Here is a 19,804-nt window from a genome sequence, read left to right as displayed (position 1 = left end):
ACTTTCCTCTTATCGGTTAAGTTAGGGAGTGATATGCGTTTCACAACCACAAACTTTGGTGTTTGTTATGCTCCTTAGTCACTGCATTGTCCCTGTCAAGTTTAAAGTTCTTTTTAATCCCGAGGACACTGCTTCTGGCTTTGACTCTGAGTTCAAAGTCGAATTTTAGCACATGCCCTCTGAAGAGGTATGACGGGGGAGTTTTAGTGTCAGAACCCTTCAATGTCATCAAGCTCTAGGCAACCAGTAAAAATCCCTTGCAGTTACAATTTATCTTACAGGTTCACCCCCCTCCCGTTTTCTCAGTGATAACTAAATAACCTGCAGTTATGGTTTGTTTCCTCGGCAGTTAGAACTTAAATTTAATCAGGGTCTATTTTTATCCAGCCTCTCTAACTTTCTCTCCTCCCTCCAGCTCTCTGTGGTGGCAACATAACATCCATGAACGGCACAATTTACTCTCCCGGACACCCAGCCGAGTACCCACACTTCCAGGACTGTATGTGGACGGTCAGAGTGCCTCCCGGTTACGGCATCTCCATCAACTTCTCTGTTATAAATACAGAACCAATCTACGACTACATCACTGTGTGGTAAGTTTTAATTTATTTGTCGTTATGATGTTAGTCATCAAGGATCAGCTTGTGGTCAAACACACACTAGATTTACAGACCAGTGACATTTTAAATAATACTTAATAGTGAGCCCAAAAAACTGTCTTTATCCTTCTTAAATAATATAGATGTGTGCTTTAAAACAGTGCTTTGCTTATTGAGCAGATCCCAGTAGGTTTGATAAGTGAAGGGTTATTTTTTGAGAGCATAGAAGATTTTCTATTGAGCACAGTGCATATTTCCCTTGCTGCAATAGCAAACTCGAAAAGTGGAATGCATTGAATCCAAAAGTTTATATAACGATAATGCCACAGGCCAGTTGGACAAATGTTGCTTACAGCTCCTGGTGCGACACCGATAATTGACGAGCCAAAAGCCGTCCAGATGGCTCGACCTTTGTCTGGACATTTATAGATTAATTTCTCCCATGACAACTTCTCTCCTTACCACTCCTCGCTAAAGCAAAAAAAGATTGCTGTGCGTGTTGAAATGAAATAAAACGAATCCAAGGCTGAGTCACTGTGTCCCTCTTCTCCTCTTCACCAAACTTCAAGTAGATGTTAAATTCCACATCCCAAGTGCATCTCTCTCTCTCTCTCTCTCTCTCTCTCTCTCCCCCTCCCCTTTCCCTCTACCTGTCTGTATCCTCTCTATACTATAGTGGGCCTGAGGCAGTCATGGAGCGGCCCTCATGGGTGTTAAAGGAGGGAAATGCCTCCAAGCATCTGAGGCTACGATTCAAAGTTCGGGAGGGGGGAGCTACTGGCACCACTATTTTTCAAATGAATTATCTTTCCCTTGATGGCAACAAGTCATTTTTCCTGTCTAAATGCCAACTCCCATTTTGCTGATCACCCTTAAATGACAGACTGTTTTAATACATAAAATAGGAAGGCACACACACATGCAAAACAGCATTTAGTGAACATCATTCAGGTGAACGCTACCTGAAAGTGTCAGGACTTTTCTCCTGTGCAAAGAAATCGTTTCTAACAGTAATCTTTCTTTTTATCCACAGAGAAAAGTGTCATTTGTGTTGGCGCCGCATTTTACACACAAAGACTGTTATCCATCTTGTTTAGGCAACTTTTTTCCGATACAGATCGTGGCGATGTTCTCACCAGGGTTTTCTCCTCCTCTCAGTTGCGGAGGTGCTTCTGTCTTTTTGCATTTGGCAGACAAAGCGTGCCTCATAAATGACTTCAACACTAATAGCAAATGCTATTATCCCCCCAAAGCCACATATCCATCTTGGGTTCGGGGATATGCATGAAACGTTCACAGTTACATGTTGTTATGTAAATATCTTGAAAGAGAACATCAATATAGAAATGATTTATAATCTAGAATAACCTGGTGGCAATGTGTGGTTTGCCACCTCCAGCTAATTAGATACCTAACAAATGAAGGTGCCTCGTCGCATAGATTCACATAAATATTGTCCAAAAATTTGAATATTCCTATTCACAGTCCTATTGTGTCCACAGTCGAAAATCCCTACAGGTTGGCTCATCTTTATCGTCACACAGAATGTATTTAATCATATTGCCCATTCCTCCGTCTACCTGCCTATCCATTTTACCCACTTCCCTCCAGCTCCACCTCTGGGATCCTCAGGTCCAGCTAGACCACCTGCAATATATAAGCATGTGCTGGGTCTGCTCCTGGGGTCTCCTCCCAGTCACTCTTGCTCCACAGGGAAGCGTGCCAGTCATCCTAATTAGACGCCTGCACTACCTCTGCTGTCTCTCCACAGCAGGTCTAGTCTGAGTTCTCTGAAATATCTGACTCGTCACTCGACGACCCACAACCTGCACAGGCAGCTCATTTCAACTCGTTGTGTCCATAAATCGAGAACTTCACCTTCAGGCTTAGCTCCGTTTTCAACATGACATTTTTGGTACTCTGCCACTTGTCAATTTCACACTTCATTGTAACCTCATTCAGGAACAAGGCCCACAGATACTTAAAACGTCTTTCACTTGGGGCCACAGCTCCAGCTGCCAAAGATAGATGCTGTCCAAGAGACGTGTCAGACATGACAGGCCGACTACATTCAGGGCCTCTAGCATCTCAGGGTGAATCTCGTCCACTGCTGGCTTGATGCCGGTAACTATTTAATTGACGGTTACTCCCCTAACCTCTTATCTTCATAGGTGATGTGTAATCTGAAGGTGCTTGTAGGAGTTGGTAGACCTTTTTTCATCAGTTGAAAGATATCAACATCGATACATCGTAGCCATATTTACTATAAATCAGGTTTGATTATTGGACTAGAGATACAGTAAGCTGCCATGTGTACATATGGAAATTTAAATCAAATTTAGATTTTCCAAAGGGAGGGGTTACAGTTCCTTATTTTGTGCAGTATTCAGTTAAGTGCTTAAGGAGTCTGCTTAACCATCCATGAATTTGCTGTAACAAATTATTTTATCCTTCAAGGTCGTAGGGTCTAAAGCTTTTTGATAACTTTACAACTTTACAACTTTATTCTATACATACATGTACAGAATGTTAACAGTTTCAGCTAAATTAGGGGGGTAGCTAAAGCCAATCCCAGCGGACATAAGGCAGGGTTCAACCTGGACAGGTCACCAATGTATCACAGGGTCATCATACAGAAAGAAGCAAGCATTCACACTCATATTCACTAGTCTCCACTCCAGTCAACCTAATCTCCAATTTGCATCTTTGCAGACAATACCAGCCCACACACAGGGAGAACATACAAACATGTTGCTGTGAGGTGACATTTCTAACCCCCGCACCACCTTGCCGCCCAGATTGCTTTATATGAATAAAATAGTCACAAAAGCTGTTGAGTATTTTGCATAATTTTGCATTTTCTTTTGGCCAAAACTTCCTCATCAATATTTAACTCAGGGGCAAAAGTTTCAACTCTACACCTCCTCCTAACTTATATACATAACTTTAACACTGTTGATTAATTTGAAACTTTTCTCACAGTGGCATAATGACTATTAGGTCCACAAGACTGCTTGAGGATAGCTAGACCTGCTCTTTGATCCCAGCAAGTTATTACTGCTATTTATTCATAAATCATTTGCTCTCTCCTTCTCACTCTCTCCCTCCCCTACTCACTCCTTTTACTCTTTCAATCTATCTTCCTCACATCCTGTCTACTACTTACTCTATCAGGGATGGACCCGACCAGGCCTCGCCTCAGATCGGTCAGTTCAGCGGCAGTTCGATACAGGAAGGCGTGTCCACCACCGCCAATCAGATCCTCATCAAGTTCCACAGCGACTTCAGCACCAGTGGCTTCTTTGTGCTGAATTATTACGGTAACCTCCCTTTTGATAGTGGCTAATTAAAGACATCGTCCACACAGCTCTAATGACCCTTCACCATTTGATCTCCAGCTCTCCACACTGCCTGCTGAAATAATGAAGATCACAAAGAGATTGTTCCATTTGTGTTTACATTGGAAACCCTTTCTTTCTTTTTTAGGGGTCATTATTAGGCCTTTCTCATCTTGCTGCTGCTTCCAGCTCTGTGTAATGATAAATGTGGCACCTCTATTTCTGCTGAATTATTAAAACGCCCCTTTGAAAGAAGTTGATTACTAATAAAATGTCCCCCAGCTCAGGTAAATTATTGATTGTTTTTTGATGATCATGGGCAGTGATAGGTAGCAGTTTATGATCCACTCAAGTTTCAGTGTGAGGGGAGAGTAAAGAATATGTTGCTGTTCAAGAGAAAATACACACACACACACACACTTACACACACACACACACACACACACACACAAACACGGTATCTTCTTGTCTCACTTGAGTGCACAGATTTCAGCATGTGTCCTCTCCCCAACAGCCTACCAGCTGAGAACATGTCAGCCACCCCCTCCTGTCGCCAACGCCACTATCCTAACCGATGATGACGAGTTTGAAATAGGTTTGTCTTATTTTATTTCCCTTGTTTACTGACCAGGGGAATACATGATAAAATAAATTTGCACCAGGAATAAGGTAATTTGCTTAGAAAGCCCTGGACAGAGTGGAAAACAGACTAGACATATAAAAAATGTTTATTTACAATAATCAATTACTTTTTGTTTGTTTATTGAAACCATTTTTATGAATGTATTATTCCATGTGCCCATTTCAATGGGTTTTCTTACAACTCTTAATAGCTCAATCCTCCTGCATTGTGTTCTTAGTCTCTCTCTTGTTTTGCTCTTTGCTATTCCATCCTGTATTTTGTTCCTTCCTATTGAGTGTTTACTGTGTGTTTATGCTTCGTAGAATCACATATTAGTTGGAGGGCAGGGATAATTAACTCTCCATATAAGCTGTTTGTATTTTCAGTGTTCAGAAGTGATTAGCAAAGTGAAGTGGAACCCATGTGGCTAGTGGCTGCCTTATTTTGTGTCTTTGAAATTGAGTGTAATTTTGATTTCAAACGTCTGTTGGTGTGTGTGCGTGTGTGCGTGCCAGTTTGCAGCTCTGTAATGTAATGAAGTGCCTCCAGTACAGCTAGGGCATGTCACTCTTCATTAGAAAATGTGTTGTCGATTGCTGTTTCAAGTGCTTGTACTGAGGAAACTTTTTACTAACATGGTTCTGTGGGGATGTGTGTGTTTGTGTGGGTCTTTGTGTGTGTGTGTGTGTGTGTGTTTGTGTTTGTGTGTGTGTGTGGGTCTGTATGACTGCGGGTAAAAATGTCCTCGCAGGGGACATTATTCGGTACTCGTGCTTGCCAGGCTTCACCTTGGTGGGCAGTGAGATTCTGACCTGTCGTCTTGGAGAGAGGCTACAGATGGATGGACCCCCACCAGTCTGTCAAGGTTTGTTGAATTCAGTTGTTGGTTTATGAATCTTGTCATGAATTTGTGTGGTTTTCTAACTGTAAGTGTTTCCCTGTCTTAATATTGTTCTGTGTGTGTGTCTGTTTTTAAATGTCGATCATTGCACATACGCTCAACACATACATTTGTTTTCGTATTGATTTCCAGTTATGTGTCACTGTGTGTGCATGTCTGTGCATTTAATGCAACTCTGCCAAGGTTGCTTGCAGTCACCTGTTGATGCATCACTTAACAGACTGCCAGCAGGGCCCCTTCAGTTCCTGGTGACAAACAGCATCTCCTCTTTAATTAATCAAGCCCCACAGAGTCAGAATGCTACTGACCTAAGATCATAGCCCCGTTCTCCCTTAGAATCTACACTGGGCTGTGAATGAATCAGCGGGAAACAAACAACACATCAGCAGGTTTCATAGACATGTGTCTTTTTGTAGTGTATCAAGGGTGGGCAACCAGAGCTGATTTGTTCCTTTCTCTGTAGAAAGGGATGGGAGCCTATTTTTTACCCCTTAATCCTGCTCAAATGGCCCCATGGGTTTGATGGATGAAAAACGTCTCCCTCCCATGTTTTTTCAGAAGATGATTATTCAAACAAGAAACAAAGGGAAAGAAATGTCTCTGTTGTCTGCATCAGAGACTTTGTTTAGACCGTAAAACACAAATGCCATCCGCCAGCCTGTCGTGCCAATACATCTTTGCCGCAGACAACACAGCTCTCTGAAACCCCCTATTCCCTATGGTTAGCCATCTTTTGATGTGCCCTGAAGTCCTTTCTCTGCAAGTCTTGAGCTGATGAGCATTTCTGTCTTTGTGTTTCTAGAAACTATGAGTAATCGTATTGGACTTGTGATCAAGGAACGACAGATACTCAACAAACCCATAACCCGGGTTCAAAAAACCTCTTAGAATAGGACTAGTGATTTGAAACATATATTTGCTCATCCCTGGCTATTATTATTTGATGTCTGACTTGATATCTTGGTTTTCCCCCTAGAGCATCTCTGCAGCTAACATTGTTTTGCTTTTACTCTTTCGAAATTGGGCGATGTATGTGGAAGTGTAACAAGTGAAGCAACGCTAAGACCCACTCCCATTTCACCCATTCTCCCTAAACATACCCCTTGTTTTTCGAGGGTTAACTTGCCCCAGTTCAGTTACATCGCTGCTCTATGCTGGTTAAATTAAGTACATTGTGTATCTTCAAAGAGCAGGGATGCCACATGAAATAATGTGAAAATAGGGGATTGCATTTTTTTAAGGTTGTTGTGAAAATAAATGACCATAATACAAATTAAAGGATAATAAAGTGAGATATTACAATCATTATAGGAACTTTGAATCTGTAAGAATGGAAAAATTAAATTTTTATCTGGAAACTACCCCTACACACAAAACAGAGGGGAAGGGAGAAGGGGTGAAATGGGATTGGTCCTAAGTAACGGAAAAGATTAAGTCGAGTGTCCTCATCAGTGATCCAGCGACTCATATTTTTATACTTTATTCATAAAGGCCATAAGCTGCATTGCTAGCGAAGGTCTCTTTTAGCACAAAGGTCAAACAGGGCTAAAGACTGGCAGTTTGATACAATGTGCATTGATGTCGGTGCGTTTGCAAGTCCTGAAAACAAGGCTTACCTTCCCTTCTGCTGCATAGGGCCTACCTAACATTTAGCAAAATTAAAAATGTATAAATGCAAGAGGGATCTAAATTCCTGCTGCATTGTTTTTTCGCTTGACATTTGTTTTTGCCTGACATTACAAAGAGTGCGAGAGAGATAGAAGACAATGGAGCAAAAAGCTTCATTGCATCCTGCATCATAATGGCTTGGCATACAAATCACATTATTCTGACTGAATGAATTTGTTGTAAAATGCTTCCCAATGTTCAGTTCCATTGCCCTTTTTAAAGTGACCAATTAGCAGATCAGCAACAACAGGAGCAGTTTGGAACGATGTGATATGTTCCTTTTGTGCCAAGTGAGGGCAGTCAGTAAGTCACTTGAGAATAGTGGAAGACATTTCAACCTCTCTTGTTATGTGGGCTTTGCCAGCTCTCACCTGCTCATGTGTTACTGAATACACAAAGCTCTGCCAACACCAACTAGCTGCTCTGAGAGTAAAACCCTCGTACCGCAATTGAAATAATTTCACAAGCTTCAATATGAATGGCCAAATTAACCTTCAAAATCATAATAGGTGAATCATCCAGGTGGATGTTTTTTTCGTTGATTTTATTGTGCAAGGCCAGAAACCATAAATCAGCATTAGAGATATTTGAACATTTTTTTAAGTTGGACATCGTAAACTCAGGTGTATCACAGAAAGTCAAGTCGCGTTTCATAAATTGTGTTACTACTAAAGGATGGGGTGTTCTTAGTGAAGTCATGTGTGTATTAAAACATAATGAGTCTAAATAGAGGTTGCACATCAATTTCATTGAAAAAAAATTTTTAATACTATGTGCGTCACCCAAATAAAAACTTGCTTTAAAGACTTTTCTAATGAGTGGAAAAAATTACCAACTTAATTAATCAGCCTTTTTTACATTTGTAATGTGTTCATTGTAAATCATGGTTGTTTCCATAAACCTATTGTTTGATTTAAAAAAATATATATCTCGCCATCCCCCCCTTTTCCTCTCAAGTATGTCTCTTACCGACTGAGCCTTGTTAAGTTGGGCAGGAACATCGTCTGGGATCCTTCATTGCTTTTCATATTGTTGTTTTATTTTTTAAGAAACAACCTACATTTGCTTTTCCTATCATCATTTCAGTGATTCACAATGTATTTCATCAGTCCCATGTCTTGAAAACAATCATTGTCGATAAGAAGCACACATCTCATCCGGCTCCAAAGGGAGAACGTGAGAAACATACACACATGTGTTGCATCAGGGCTTAATGGGTTAAAGTGTAAATAAAAATGGGCAGATGATGAGTCCTCATATTTCCCCTGATCGAACCGCTCCCTTAAATCTGCCTTGAGGAGCGTTCGGGACTATTTTAGGACACGTGGATTAGTAATTCGTTTTCTGACATTTCCATGGATCACCTCATTATTGTAGTGAAGAACTCATCGCCTTTTCTTATGTCGGGTATGTTATGTCCTTGTGCCACCTGTAGCCAGAAACTAATTGCTCTCCTTGGGACATGTAGAGTTGAACTTAATGTGAGTTGACCTGCTATTCACATCCCAGAGACTGCTACAATAAGCCTGTAATGGGGCCATTTCCTGTCGGCAGCTTGCCGATAGGGAAGGAAAAGGAATTCTCCTGTGTTCCCTGATTCCGCTTTTGTTTGCTGTCAACCCCTTCTGTTAATTGTCATTTTAGGCTTAGAAGATTACACGGAAATGTCCTTGCGTGGCTGTGCAATTTCACCCCTATGTGCCCCTGGTTTGTAAGATATTTCCCCAGGCTCTGACTCTCTGGAAGCCTACGAGGAAGGTTACCCAAAAGCTTTGATCAAGGATAGAACCATGAACAATACAAATAATTTCCTCTTCACCGTATTTATGTCTCTGAAGCCAATAATATGCCGAAGACAGTGCAAAGTAGAAACAAATTAATACCTCAGCCAAGGTAATACCAAGACGTGTCAGTTTTAACAAACACCAACACATTTCACATTGAAGCGCAGTACATGATATCAGCGTTGAGTATTTACCTGGATGTAATTCGCTGGCTAAGGATGGTTGGTCAATATACTAATTCGCAGTTTAATGCTTATTCCCTTGAGATAAGATGTGTCCTCTCTTTAGAAGATAAAATTAAATTAGAAATACACTGAGGTACAGAGGTCTATTTGCAGTATAGCTATCATATAAACACATTGTAAGCTTCAGTCTGCTCTCGGGTAGCATTCTATCCTTATCCAGGTTTCTCTAAAAACTCATCCCACAAAGTAGCAGTATTGATGTTACTGAAACAGTTTTAAGCCTCTCATAATTTATCTTTTTCAAACGCTGCACCAAAGTATGAGGCAAAGCTGTTCAAGCCACAACTCTGCTCATTGGAAAGTGTTTGTTGCCTGGCAACGTTAGCTTATTAAACAAGTACCGGGGGCTTATTTATTTCAATAACAAAGTCACCCAAATAAATGCCTCTAAGCACGGCCCATGGCATCTTTGCAACATCTATATGTGTATATCAAAAGACAGGGATATAATGTATATATATATATATGTATAATCATATAATCATCAACATCAAACCCTATAATATCATAATCTCCTGCAAGGAGTGTGGGAGTGTACAGTCTTTAAAGGGATTTGGGGTTGGTGACAATGGGCAGGAGTGAAATAAGTATTTGTAAATAGCTGTTATTTATAAACTTAGGAGAAGTTCTCTGTTCAACAAATATTTCCACTGATGCCAGTAAAGCAGATGCTCCTGCTGATGTCAGAACTGAGGAAGCAGCCATGTGAACTCCGCAACTGAAGCCCCCATTCTGATCTCCATCATATTGCCAATGAGTCATAACTCTTCTGCTAAAATCGAGTGGCACAGACCTTGTTTTTCAACTGAAATGCAAAATCAAGTAACTGAACTGCATAGAAACACCTTTTATTTCTCTCCAAGAGTATGTGGGCTTAAGAAAACAAAGTTTCTGAATAACCAGCTGTTAGAAAACTAAACTAAAATCCAGAATAAAAAAAATACAAAGTCACGTCCACCGTGCATGGTGACCCTATGTGACGACAGCTTTCACAATTTGAAAAGCACAATCTCCTAATCTTCAGTTTTACAGTTACTTATGAGTAGAATTCGTTCTCGTAATATATGTTAATTGCAGAGCACAAGAGAAAACAATGAGATCGCACAATGATTTGAAATAGATAAAGATTTCTCTTTGACAAACGCTCCAACAGTGGCAGAGAGGAAAACCTTTGTAAACATACACACATGAACATATTGCTCACGTTTCTCAAACTGTCAAGTAATGAAGAAAATACTGTTCTGCATTGTATGTGTTGTTAGTTTTCTGAACAGATCTGAGTTTAAATTAGTTGCCAGATCAATGAATATACTACAGTACTTCTATAAATATTGATAATTCTGTGAACACATCCTCCTAGTTTTTTTTTCATTATTTACATATTACATTTTGTTGTTAAGATGATGTAATGAGTACTTTTCTCGACCTATGTCCTCACAGGGAGCTTTTCCTGTATTGTGTGGTCTGAGAAATACATTGTTATTTTGAAAATCACTGACTTTGACATTCTGAAGATCATATCTGTCTGTTATCTTTGAGCCAGAGGCTGTTCTGGTTCAGCCAGTTGAAACTTTTGCAGTGACTTGCCAGCGGAAATATTCATGCTGTGATGTGTTACAATTCTTTCCTCCTGGCCTTTTTTTGTGATATACGTCCGATTGTTTCCAGTGACCTTTTTATCAGGAACAGTTGTTCGCGTTAACCTTTTTATATGCGTCATGTTTCTTCACTAGTGGCCCAGAAGAGAACGTCTGTTACCAGCACAAAGGAAGAGAAATAAAACAGGACTGTCATTATTTAAGACATGCCAGCTTACAGGAAATGAAAGGAGTGCTTAGAGCTGATACACACAAACTTACACATACACATGCACACACAATATTTCTGTATAAAGTTTGCTGTCTCACCTACTGAGTATTATTATTTGATAGATTGATATCAGGGGGATATCAGGAGCTTGGTGACAACAGCAAATTTACCACATTAGCCCTCAGGTGCAATATCAGTCTGGCTGAAATTTGATTGTTTCAAGACTAGTTATTTTTTCGCTGTATTCCTGTCTTTTCCTCCCTCCTCTCATGATGCCTTCTCTGCCTCTGCTCGGCTTTCTCTCTTTTACCTCATTCCTCTTCCACCCTCTGTCCTTTTCAAAAATTCCTCCTCTTCTTCCAGTACAATGTCCAGCCCATGAAGTGCGATTTGACTCTTCCGGCGTGATCTTGAGTCCGGGCTACCCTGACAGCTACCCCAACCTCCAGATGTGCTCCTGGCTGATTAACGTGGAAAAGGGTTACAACATCACTCTGCACTTTGAACTCTTCCAGACAGAGAAGGAGTTTGACATCTTGGAAATATTTGATGGTGAGTTCTGCTGGGTGTCTGAGTAAACAATTAGTCAGCAGGACAAAGCCAAGTGAAATCTTTGATGTTAGTCTCTGTAAAACATTTTTCTGTCCAACACTAGCGGAGTGTTTAGAAATGGCTCTTTGCTTGGCCTGTGTTAAAGCTCCCAAGCTTCTTCGGAATTATTCCTTGTTAATAGTGAGTCCTCCTTAAAGAGATCTTTTTATTGTTTGTGTGGTGGACATTGTGTGTAGATATTTTTATAAACAGTCTGTGGTGGTGCAGAGTGAAGTTAGATAAGTTTTGTTTATCCAACCTTGTTTATCTGCAGTGAATATTGAACTCAGTATTTGCTTTATAAATATTCATAGGTATTGTTCATATGTAAGTTTGGATACTTTCCTCAACTGCTGCCACTTACAGTATACTGCTGCAGAGCATTGGTCAAATGTTTAATTACATTTGATCAATATTGATCTTATTGTATGTCCAAATCGCACTTAACTCTGCACAGCACTTCCCTGGCCATTAATAATACACATACACAAGTGTGAACATGTTTAGATTAGAACAGTTTGTCGATACGAGTTCAACGTACAGATCCTTTTTATCTTAGACCTTAAATATTTGGCTCCACTAATGTGTTCAGTAAAAGTTACTCTGGTGTATATTTGATACCATTATTAGATGCGGTTTAGAAATATTTTCACATTTGATGTGTGTTATTGTAATTATTTACTCTGAAAACATTGAAGATGCCTGTCCATTTTTTCTTTACATTAATGTCTATGAATGTGTGACACTCTGTGTTCAGGTCCCAACATCTACAGCCAAAACCTGGCCTCACTCAGTGGTGACGTTGAAACACCGTTCAGCCTGACGACCACAGGCCACCAGCTCCTGCTGCGCTGGTCCTCAGACCACGGCACCAATCGACGAGGCTTCCACATCAGATACGTGGGTGAGTATCAAAGTATGTATCCAGCTTATAATCATACTCTTTTTCTATTAGAACTATTTGAATATATTTTGTCTTCAAATTGCAAAAAAGTGATAAAAGTCACGGGTTTACAATTCGGTTCGTTCAGACTTCAATTGAATAAGTGGTAACCCTGCATGGGGGCAAATATTGAATCAGCTCTGCTGAAACTATTGAATATTTCTGTGCCCATAACATGACCTGTGGATTTTATCACAGTGTGCTGTTATTATTTCTGGATGTGTATTGAGTTTTCAATATCAGTGAATTTACAGAAATACTCCACAAGTGGGGGGGCCATGGCTAAGGTTCCCTGGATTGACGGTTTGATTCCGCCAAACCCAGGTTGTTTCAGGAACAGCATCCATCTTAAAAAATGTCTGCAAAATCAAATAGGCAGTTGGCAATCCACTGTTTTGACCCCTCATCCAAAACAGTGTCAGCCAAAAGATGAAAACAACAAGAATGTCCACAGAAATGATAAAGGCTCACAATAGATGTTTTCACACACAAAAACCATGAGGCAGGAAGAAGGTCACTGCAAAACTTGCTTGCTCCTTTGTGCTGCTTAATTTCAAAAGTGTTTAATTTTTAATTTGCTGTTTAATAAAGCAAGTGGTGCTAAGCAAGAGTAGCACAGGGGATCATCTTCCATTTGCAATACATCTATAATAATGGAAAGGCACAAAAGACATTCATATTTCATGTTGTGACTCTCCATTAAATTTAACACAAGAGTGTTAGAGTGAAAGCATGTTGGAACACTGAATTTTGTAGAGGTCTCCTCCTTGACTTGATTGACTTGAACAGGAACTGACTTAAACTCCAGTGTGCATCTTTTCGTCTTAAAGCCTCGCTGCCTCGCAGACATGTTGATTTGGAGGAATGTTTGACAGCGTTTCTGAAGCGCACTGTCTTTTCTTGGATCTTCTGTCCCATTGGCTATTTGCTGCCTAAATTTTAGAAATCAGAATGACGTTTTTTGGTTTCGAGTAGTTCAAGTAGCAGGAAGATGCAGCAGTTGGGTGACGTCTACAGAACTAGACATATCACCACGTGTACAGTGAAATACTGTGATGGATGATGGCGTCTGGCGGTGGGTTCAGGGTTAACTAAGTTTGACCTGGTATTGAGCATTGCTTCTGCAGGTTAACATGATAAATGTGCTCCGTTGAGATTAACTTGATGAAACTCCTTAATTAAACTTGTATGTTAGTTTCAGTGCTCTGCATAATGCTGTCCGCACTTGTCAAAGATGGTTTGTGAGAGAGGATGCTGGCCTCAACATGACTGATACTACCGTCCATCTTTAGCAACCCTTGCACCACTATCACTAAGTGAATGTGTTAAATATTTGTGACACTCCTCATTATCTTCCTTTATTTAACACAGAGGCTTAATGTGACTTTTCACCTGAATATTTTTCCAGAGGGCCTCTCTTTTCTTTTCTCTGTGTCTCTTTTCCCTATGAATATTTTCTATCCTCCTTCACTGGCTTCATTCTCACCTTGTCTCATGTCTCTTTCCTCTCTTCCGCCGTGCCACTTTCCCATCCTCTCCCCTGTTCGTTAATTCGTCCATCTCTTGTAGCCCTGTACTGCAGTACCCCTGACTCCCCACAGCATGGCTTTGTAGTGAGCCAGACCGGAGGTCATCTTAACAGCATGGTGCGCTGGGCTTGCGACAGGGGGTACAAGCTGATTGGAAAGGGCACTGCTGTGTGCAAGAAGAGCGTCTATGGCGTCTACGCCTGGGACGCGCCAGTCCCTGCATGTCAAGGTGAGCTCATCGGCTGTGGCAGCCTTTTATTTCTAACTTCAGCCAGCCTCTTACCCTGTTATTGTGGTCACTGCGTCTGTGCCCCTACACTCAGCGGGTAGACAGGCAAGCGCTTAAGGCATCCGAGTGTCTCGTCCCAAACATTCCTGTGTTGGTAGGAGCTGAACTGAATCCAGTCTGATTGAGAGTCAGTACCCTGTCAGGTGGAAAGGAAACAGAAATCAATCCCTCCTTCTTCTGTCAATTTCCACTTCTTCAAATTACTTTAGCTAACTTGCCATTAGCATGCAGTGTCTGCCGCTGTTGGGTCTCACTCAACTAATTGGGTTCTTTGATGCGCACACGTGAAATGTGTGCATTCTGGTGCCCGTGATGGCATGCACTCACTCACTCACACACACATACACACACACACACACACACACACACACACACACAGAGCCGCGCAGCACGAAACAGCAACAGATGGCGTGCTCAAATGCATCTTATCATGCTGCTGTGAAATCAAAATATATATGTCATGTACTTTAAAATGATTTAAAAACACTTCACACCTGTGATTGATTCCGTCAGTTTGGTAATTGCACACAGCTTTTCTGGAGCACATAAACCCAACCATGGCTGCAAATAAACTAATGTATTCAGACAGATGCTGTCCATCTGCTCTCTGCAGGATGATTGAGATTACATCGTAGCATGTTCAATCTTTCACTCCTTCCAATCCATATTGTTTGATAGGTTGAGAATGTGCACTATATTAATCCATCACTGTGCAGGGACCTGGTATAATGGGTCAGGCATTCTGACCTTTTCAGCTTTGATCATTTTAAAGAGTTCACTCTTTTTTAACTTGAAACTTTTCATCTGCAGTATAGAAAGGCTTTGGGTGCTTGTAATTACCATTTGTTACCAGCAGTTCTCACTAATGAATGTTGAACGCACCTTCAATGTTTCTCCATGTGCAACTGCTCCACTTTACGATGTGTGTATTTGCATAAATGTTTGGCTTTAGTCTGACCCTGAAGATATTGGTTCTCCCAATCTGTTCACTCCCTCTGACTTGGATCTGACAATAAACACCTGGAAACCTGCTTTAGCTTTCTACTTGGTTTAAACACTGCTGCTGCAGCAACACCGATTTAAGAGATATAAGGACAAGGACACAGTGCTACATGGAAGATGTGACTGTTTAAACAGTCACTTGATAGGTAGTTACTTTAATGAGTGGGTCTTCATTAAATGTAAGTCATTAGTGTGTTTTCAAATTAGCCATTAATGACATCTTAACTAATCCTATAAGTGTCTTTGAATTGGTCTAATAGCCTATTGTAAATCTTCCTTTATAAAATTAATGGAGGACTTAAATTTTAATAACTTACCTTTCTGTGTGTTAGACTATCTCTACTGGGCCAGTCCTACGTTTTAATTGATTTCTTTAGCTGGGGAGAGTTTAAGAGCAGAGCCACTGATTCAGTGGTCTCTAATATAGTTCAGTTTAAGCAAATTACTTAGTTAGTAAACGCTGATGTGAATCCACATTCCCACATGACTATTAGGAATGTTCTAGGTGGTTGTGAGCACCTTTGTTGTCCTTGTTGATGATGACTGTTTAAGTAGGTTTAATGTTTTAGCATATTGGAAACGTCTTTAGCGGTGACCCTTTAATCGACTCTTTGACTTGGCATAGCAGGAAATTCACTGGTGCAACCTATTCTGTTAAAGATTGCTCAAGGGCACCAGGCAGCAGCGTGCACAGTACCAGGAGTCTGGAACTGGCTCAACCAAATATAATCTATTCATTATTAGTGTCATTAATACCATATGTGTGTTTTCTGCTGTGACATATTTGAGTGTTTCCCATGAATAAGGGTCTGTTGTTGGAATTCTACAAGGCTGTTCAATGTCAGCACAGAATTAATATTTCCTTTTAGGCTTTTACTTTCTGAATGGGACCATTCAAAAGAAGAATAACAAAATAGCTGCTTCTGTAAATTGTGAAACTACCATTGCCTGCGCACCAAAAATGTGTTTCTCTCCCTACACTGGGACGGGCACATATACACATACTAGGGCTGTGAAATGATTAAAATTTTTAATCAAATTAATCACAGGTTTCTATGGATTAATCATGATTAATCACATTACCGATTTTCTCGGAATATTTTTGTGAAAACAAGATTTATGACATTTAACTTTTCTTTTGTGCTGCAACTCAGCAGTTCTTCAGCAGTTATCATTGCTTTTCCATATGGAACATTAATATAATCTTCATCCTAAACAATATTCGGGCTCCTTAGCCATTGTGTGGTTGAATAAAACTTTTTTTTTTTAAATCAAACAGAAATTATTTAAGCTTCTTAGCCATAGGATGGTTGACATTTTTTATATTTTTTGTCACACAACCATTAACCACACCATGATACAATCTAATGCCTCTAAAGGCCCTCTTAGCTACTCGGTCTTTAGCCAGTTGGTGAGGCAAACTAACTTGTTCAAATTCTCTGACAGTAAAGCTGACCGCTTCTTTTGCACAATGTGTCCTGCGAGTGAGTCTGGTTTGGCGCATTTCACTTGAACGCCCCTCGCCGACCAACACATGCTTCGCGTTGCGGTGGTTAGGCGGGTATTGCTACGTCGAAACGATAACTTCTCGCAGAGTGTGCATATCACCTTGGTTTTACTGAATGTTCAATCTTTGTTTTTTTGGAACACGATCTTCCCGTCCAGAAGGTCCTCAGGTTCATCAGAATTATCCATGTTGTTTGCTGTTTGAATGGCAGCTGCCGTCTGACTAATCCCTGGCGCGCCGGCGCTTGGCTGGTCACACCGGACGCGGTAGCGACGCCGAAGCGCCGCGCATTACTAATAATATCACATACTTCTGCTGTTATCAGCCTGCAGTAAAAACGGCATTTAATCATTTTTTTCAAGCATATACTTACTTGTTGCTCCAACATTAAGCAACAGCATCCCAACATGTGTCTTTTTTGGTGTTGTCTTTATACAACATATGCTGAGAATCAACAACTCAAGTTACTTCTCCACTTCAATTATTAATTTAATGTGATCCTTGTTGAAGAACTTCTCCGCTGTTAGCTCAGTTAAATGTCGGGTGTCGAGGGTAAATTACGTATTCTCCACTCAAGCCTATGTGGAGACGTAGCCCCCCCTCTCTCTTTTTATCTTTATGACTGCTTGTGTGGCTGTAGTGGATGGGCAGAGGGGGACATTAAATAATGTGGTTGGTAAAAGTGGTAAAATTAAAACTCCAAGACAACAGAACGTGAATACAAAGTATGGGATGCATATTTGATCATTTATATCATATAAAATATGTCATCTATATCGTTTAAAATCATTTTCCAGTGTGTTTCCTGTCGCGATACGCTCGCGTCAAGCGGAAAAAATAGACTCGACGCCGAAACGATCGCTTCACGGCGCTAGGCAGCCGCGGCACAACGCTACGCTTCAGCCTCCGGTGTGTTCAGCGCTGCGGTTTAACGGTTTAATGGGAGTGGATGGGAGCCAGAGGATTGGCGCTGCGCTTACGCCTCGCTTCGGCGTCGCTTCCGCGTCCGGTGTGAACCCGGCGTTAGAGCGGCAACTAGTGCAGAGGCGGCGGAATTGGAAGGTCCTTCTGCGCATGCGTTAAATGCGTTAAAAAAAAAAACGAATTAATCCTGTAATTTAATCATAACGCGTTAACGCGTTATTTTTCACAGCTCTAACACATACATGTGGCTGTTACATGATTGTGCCTGCCTATCATGTCTGTGTTTACCAGACTCTCTCTACAAATCCCTATAGGATGTGTCTTGACTTGTGCATAAACATGTGTGTTGACAATCGCAGTCTTGTCGTCTGCAGCTGTGTCATGCGGTGTGCCCACTGCGCCAGTGAATGGAGGTGTGCTCGCTGCTGATTACTCTGTCGGCACACGGGTGACCTACTTCTGCAACAGCGGCTACCGGCTTTCCTCCAAAGAGCTGACGACCACAGTCTGCCAGCCAGACGGCACCTGGAGCAACCACAACAAGATACCCCGCTGCATCGGTGAGTATAGGGTGAGGATGGTCTAGGAAGGTGGGGTAACTACAAGATCCCACAGCTCAGTCGTGCCCTGCTTAAAGTCTGAGAGTTGATGATTGGAAAGAGCTATGGTGAAAAAGATTTTTGAAATGTTTCTGCTTTATTGGAGAGTGACTGGAATAAAACAGTTTTAACATACACTATACTGTTATGGTAGTTGCAGTCCCAAAAGACATGAGTCGTGTTTTTTTTTTACATGTAGTAATGATAAGATGGAGAGGTTAAGGGAAAGACAACGGTGGAGAGTAGCTCCAGCTCCGGGCTGGGTTGTATGTTTTACATGCCACAGCAACTGTGAGTGACAGCATTGTTTACAGTTGAGACCAATTGTTATTCCCTCCTGTAAATATGTCTCACAGCAGAGAAAGGAACAGACTTTGTGTTGCAACCCACTTGGTTTTGAAGGATGCCAATTCAAAAACAACCTTGTTGCAGACGAACTGCAGAAAAGTTGTTGTTCACATTTTAACACATGGATTAGTTTATTCTACTCATTAAAATATTTTGTTTAACTACTTGCATTTTCCTCTGGGTTGTTTAAAGGTTTTCACTCAGCCAAGGGTTGTGTGAGTGATAAGAGAAGACATTGAAACAGAAGGCATTTGAATTATCCCAAAAATAATAATGTCCACTCCCAGCTGAATCACCTCTTCTGTTTTCTTTTCCTTTTTGCCACAGTAATGATGTGCCCCAGTCTCAGCTCCTTCTCTCTAGACCATGGGAAATGGAAGATAGTCAATGGCTCGCACTATGAGTATGGAACTAAAATAATCTTCATCTGCAACCCCGGATACTACCGTGCTGGCCCTGCACACATACAGTGCCTTGCCAATGGGGTGTGGAGCTGGAGGAGCGAGAGGCCTCGGTGTAGAAGTGAGTGACTCCTGCAACACAAATCAACACGTTTTTTTCAATATCACAAAGTCATGAGTCAAAACTGAACTAAACAAAAATACAATTTCATGTAAATATAATAACCATCCAAGTTTATTTCATTGTTGCTTTATAGTGAAAATAGAACGTCAGTGAAGGCACGAAAGTATAATCATTGAAACATGTAAGCTCCGGGGAATGGAGTCAGTGGGGTCAGGGCTTTGTGCCTTTCCCACCATGCAGCAGGAGATTCACAGCTCAGACATGTTCAGAACAACACAGACATCTCTGGAGCGTTCAGTTGAGGGGTGGAACAGCAGGCAGAGGCAAGACGTAACAAAGGAGTCGCACCGCAGAAATCATATGGTTTTGTTTTCAGCGCTTGGACACTGGCGTCGGCGTTAATCACCAAAAGCCCTCTTGACATCTTTGTCTCTGTCTTCAACGTGTGTATGGATAAGTTTGTATTATTTAATGTTTGCGTGTTAGAATCCTCATCAACACGCCCACTTGCTCGCTTTGAATCCTCCAGAGGATCTCCTGCTGTGCTCTCATATGAGCTCACTCTGACTTTTTCAGACTTT

At 41.1% G+C, this 19,804-nt stretch overlaps 1 protein-coding gene across 1 annotated transcript in view; it reads left to right on the top strand.

Moving 5' to 3' along the window:
- LOC128449995 (CUB and sushi domain-containing protein 3) overlaps nucleotides 1-19,804 on the top strand; it is a 209,153-nt gene that overhangs the window by 134,634 nt on the left and 54,715 nt on the right. The window contains exons 44-52 of the mRNA XM_053433387.1: nucleotides 416-593; nucleotides 3,774-3,919; nucleotides 4,452-4,532; nucleotides 5,311-5,424; nucleotides 11,330-11,518; nucleotides 12,315-12,461; nucleotides 14,070-14,258; nucleotides 18,126-18,311; nucleotides 19,026-19,220. Coding sequence (XP_053289362.1) covers nucleotides 416-593; nucleotides 3,774-3,919; nucleotides 4,452-4,532; nucleotides 5,311-5,424; nucleotides 11,330-11,518; nucleotides 12,315-12,461; nucleotides 14,070-14,258; nucleotides 18,126-18,311; nucleotides 19,026-19,220 — 1,425 coding nt within the window. The remainder of the gene's footprint in view (nucleotides 1-415; nucleotides 594-3,773; nucleotides 3,920-4,451; nucleotides 4,533-5,310; nucleotides 5,425-11,329; nucleotides 11,519-12,314; nucleotides 12,462-14,069; nucleotides 14,259-18,125; nucleotides 18,312-19,025; nucleotides 19,221-19,804) is intronic.

Source organism: Pleuronectes platessa, chromosome 10, assembly GCF_947347685.1.
Source record: "Pleuronectes platessa chromosome 10, fPlePla1.1, whole genome shotgun sequence".
Taxonomy (NCBI): Eukaryota; Metazoa; Chordata; class Actinopteri; order Pleuronectiformes; family Pleuronectidae; genus Pleuronectes; species Pleuronectes platessa.
Note: the sequence above shows the minus strand (reverse complement) of the source record. Positions and strands in the feature narration are given on the sequence as shown.